Consider the following 4,265-nt stretch of genomic DNA (forward strand, 5'->3'; position numbering starts at 1 on the left):
ACTTGCTCCACTCCAGCCATACCAAACAGGCTTCCCCTTGGAGACTTTGCATAAGCCATTCCCCCTGCCTGAACAATGTGTCCTCCAGACAGTCTCATGGCATCCACTGGACCACCCTACCTACTACCTACCTCCACCCTGCCCTCCTGATCCTCTTTCTCCACTCTTTTCCTTTTTTTTTTTTTTTTTAACTTTTTCTCCCTAGCACCTATGACCCTCTAACATACCCTAATACTTTAAGTATTTCTTTTTTTTTTTTTGGCTGAAAACAACAAACATTTATTATCTCACTTATTATCTCTCATCATTTATTATCTCAATAGTTTCTATTGGTCAGGAAATGAGAAGTAGCCTAGCTGAGTGGTTCCAGCTGTTTGCAGTCAAGGTGTCAGCTGGGGCTACAGTTTTCTGAAGGCTTGGCTGTGACAGACTTGGAAGGATCCACTTCCAAGACGAATGGCTCTTGTCTCGGCAGAAGGCTCAGTTCTCTATGGGCTGCCAGCAGGCCTACTTCATTGGCTGTTGCTAAGAGACCTTGGCCCCTCACCACACGGACCTCTCCACAGGCTGCTTGAGTGTCCTCACAACATGGCAGCTACCTTCCCCCAGAGCAGGCGATCCAAGAGAGCAAGGAGGAAGCCACAGTGCCCTTTATGACCTAGTCTCTGAAGCTGCACACTGCCGCCTCCATTTTAATCTGTTCTTTAGAAGCAGATCCCTACGTCCAGCCCACCCTCAAGAGGACAGTTAGGGGCTTCCCTGGTGGCGCAGTGGTTGAGAGTCCACCTGCCGTTGCGGGGGACACGGGTTCGTGCCCCGGTCCGGGAGGATCCCACATGCCGCGGAGCGGCTGGGCCCGTGGGCCATGGCCGCTGGGCCTGCGCGTCCGGAGCCTGTGCTCCGCAGCGGGAGAGGCCACAACAGTGAGAGGCCCGCGTACCACAAAAAGAAAAAAAAAAAAAAAAAAAAAGAGGACAGTTAGGCTCCACACGAGTAATCAACATGTATCTAATTCTGTGGTCTTTCTGTTTTCGCTGACCACTGCCTTCTTCTTGCCTCTGGGACTTAGGTGTTTCCTCACTATACCACCTAAAAGCTGTCCTGTGGGGTGCCTAGGTCTTTCGGAGGTGCCCTGGGCCCTCAGGAGTTGTTTTATCCTGTCTTTTAAACTCTGATACAACTTAGTGAATCTATTCCATGCAAAAGGCAGTTCTGCCTTGGCAGGACACCAATCCCTCCCCCACACTGTGGGGTTAGAGAATAATTTTAAACCAGAAAATGAGGGCACCGTATGTGAACAGAATATTTAAAATTTGTGCTGCTCCAAAGCTCTGGGGCTCAAGGTTGTTTTACCTACATACTTTTATTTCTTAGGGAGGTAAGAGGGATCTTAAGAACTGATAGTGACCAGTGATTTCTCTGGTGGTCAGTTCCATGAAACACAAAGGAGGAGTCTGAGGAAGGAGTGGTGGTCAACCTGCCATCGCTATGGTGACAGGTCACGTGGAGGACTGAGAGAGGCAGTGGATGTGATTTCTCAGAAAGCTGTCCAGTGAAGAGACGGGAGCAGGAGGGCACAAGCCACACTGCGAGGGGCGGGTGAACCCATCAGGGCTCTCGGTTGTAAGCAACAGATACTGACCAGGCCAATGTGAGCAGAAAAGAATTTAGTGAAAGGATATGGGGATAATCATAGAATTTCTGGGAACACTGACGAAGCAGCTTCTGAAAATGGGCTGGAAGAGGAAGACTGGCCAGAGCCCAGATCATGTTGCAGACACAGTGACCACCACCACGGACTCCAGAGACAGCGGCCTGTAACACTGACACCTCCCAGAACACTGGGCATTGCTGCCACAGCTGCCAAAATGGACATGCCACTGCCGCGCTTCTCAGCGTCACTTGCTCCCAATGCAAAGTTCAAGGCAGATCCATCTGGCTGAGTCTAGATCATCTGCCTGTGCCTTGTTTGCCAAGGAGCTAGGAAAGCAAGCCTTTTTAGCTTCTGACACTGGAGGTGGGCTCAACCTCCCACCAAGATGCAAAGGGTGGGGGATCTTCAAACGTGAAGAAGACCCTGATCCAGGCAGCCCACACTCCTCAGAGTTCACTCCAGGAAGTAAGAAACTTGAGGGTCCAAGATCATTCTTGTAAGAAGTTTGGAGGGAAAGGGAAACAGAGTGGTGAACTAAGGGAAGAGCAAAACCAAAGGGTCTTTCCTTTTCTCTTTGGTAAAATTAAGGGACCTGAGCAGTTTCACAGAGGAGAAGAAACAAAGTTTCTTGACAAGACAAGGAAGCTGGCACCCCATTTGGCCTCTAGCACCAGGACAGAGCTGTTCAAAGACAAGACCACTTTGAACACAACAACATGCTTCTCAAATAAAGGAACTAAAAGCATTACTCATGACTCCTCAAAAATTTCATATAGTCTCTCTTGGTCTGCTTCTTATTAATTACATCATCCCCATATTAAGAATGTTGCCAGGACTTCCCTGGTGGTGCAGTGGATAAGACTCCTCGCTCCTAATGCAGGGGGGGCCCAGGTTCAATCCCTGGCTGGGGAACTAGATCCCACATGCATACCACAACTAAGAGTTTTCATGCCACAACTAAGGAGCCCTCAAGCTCCAACTAAGACCCAGCACAAATAAATAAATAAATATTTAAAAAAAGAAGAAGAATGTTGCCTAGCGCAGAGCAGGATTAAATAAATATTTTTGTAATGAAAAAAATTTTAGCTGTCTGTTGCCTTTAATTAACATCTAAATAGATATCATACTCTTCTCTAATTACAACATGGAAATGTCCATGAACAAAATAGATAAATTGTTTGTCATAGGCCTAGGAAGGAATGGTGGCAATAGGATACACCCAAGGTTTCAGCAGCAGCATCTACGCAGCCAGGGCGTGGTCAGTGTTTGGGGACAGAGGTGAATATCCGCAATCCGTGCATACTTTTGATTTCTTCTTTTAGTGCCTGATTTACCATCTGGTGCTGCTGGACAGTTCTCTTCTCCTTAAATTCTTCTGATTCGATTTGAATTTCATACATTGCCCCACAACCTCCTGAAATGTCAGTGACTTTGATAGCTGTGGCTCGAGGAAATTTTTCTTTGAGAATCTGGGTCACTTTGAGCTCCCCCTCCGTCTGCGAGGCAAACATGCGCTGGGTGCAGTGGAGAAGACGAAGCCGGCGGGTTCCGCGGAGCAAAGGCGCTGCCGCGGCCGGGCTCCACGCCGCCATGCCCGGCCGACGCGGCCCGCCGTCTGAGGTCGCCTTGTCGCCCAAAAGACCAAGTATTTCTTATGTTAATTATTTCTTGCATATTTTCTCTCTACTGGGATGTAAGCACTTTTTTGTTATTACATCATCTGTTACATCAGATATATACATGTTATTTTCTCTGCAGTATTTCCAGCCTCTAGAACAGTGTTTGGCAGGTAGTAGGTACTCAATAAATATTTGTTGAATGAATATACAAATGGTTTGATTGATGCTGGAGAGATATACAGGTGGTGGGAGTTTGGATGGTGATGGTTGAATGGAGCGTAGATGGAAGAATGGAGAGATGGTAGGAGAAAGTTGAATGGATAAACAGTGGGGGATGGGTTACATGTGAATAGTAAATGGATAGATGAGGGATGAATAAATAGGTGGAGGGATTTAATTCATTCAGCTACTATTTACTGAGTAGTTACCATGTGTCAGGCTCTATACCAAGTACTGGAGATATGCTGGTGAGCCAAACCAGCAGGTGCCTACCCTAAGGGGGCTTACAGCTGAGTGGGGGAGACAGATATATATATAATCAATATGTATATTGTATATACATATATATTATGTATATTATGTATAATAAAATATATGTATAATTCCAAATACTAATATGTGCCCTGAAGGGAAAGAACAGGATGCTCTGAGAGAGAAAAATATGGATGAGCGGTGGAAAAATGGTCAATAAATGGGAAGATGGAGGTAGATAGGACTTGGGCTGAGTTGCCTTATATTAATGGTCCCAGGTTGCCATGCACACCATCTGTTTCCAGACCCAGGGCCTCCCCACACCCCACCTGTATATTTAACCTCAGAGACACTGTCCTCTCTCTCCCCGCACTGACTCAGCACCTGCCCAGCCCCTCCCCAGTGGCCCTGCCTGACTCCACATCCAGCCCCCATCCTGCTGAGTCACAGTCTTGGGCTAGTCAGAGGACAGCTCCATGGGGCCCTCAGTTCAACCCAGCCCCTTGGCCATCCTCATCTTC

The 4,265-nt window shown here is 47.4% G+C and overlaps 1 protein-coding gene across 1 annotated transcript; it reads right to left on the reverse strand.

The window, feature by feature from the left end:
• Positions 1 to 2,716: 2,716 nt before the first annotated feature.
• LOC308628882 (bolA-like protein 3) lies at positions 2,717 to 3,290 on the reverse strand. The gene has a single exon (XM_081256238.1). The coding sequence runs from the start codon at positions 3,244 to 3,246 to the stop codon at positions 2,914 to 2,916; it is 333 nt and encodes a 110-aa protein (XP_081112364.1). The 5' UTR covers positions 3,247 to 3,290; the 3' UTR covers positions 2,717 to 2,913.
• Between the last annotated feature and the right edge of the window lie 975 nt (positions 3,291 to 4,265).

The sequence above is a fragment of the Mesoplodon bidens genome, assembly GCF_964165515.1.
Source record: "Mesoplodon bidens genome assembly, chromosome: 15".
In the NCBI taxonomy this organism is placed as follows: Eukaryota; Metazoa; Chordata; class Mammalia; order Artiodactyla; family Ziphiidae; genus Mesoplodon; species Mesoplodon bidens.

Bases quoted from the DNA above. Each gene is read 5' to 3' on its own strand.
- LOC308628882 (XM_081256238.1), bottom strand. From the start codon at position 3,246: ATGGCGGCGTGGAGCCCGGCCGCGGCAGCGCCTTTGCTCCGCGGAACC.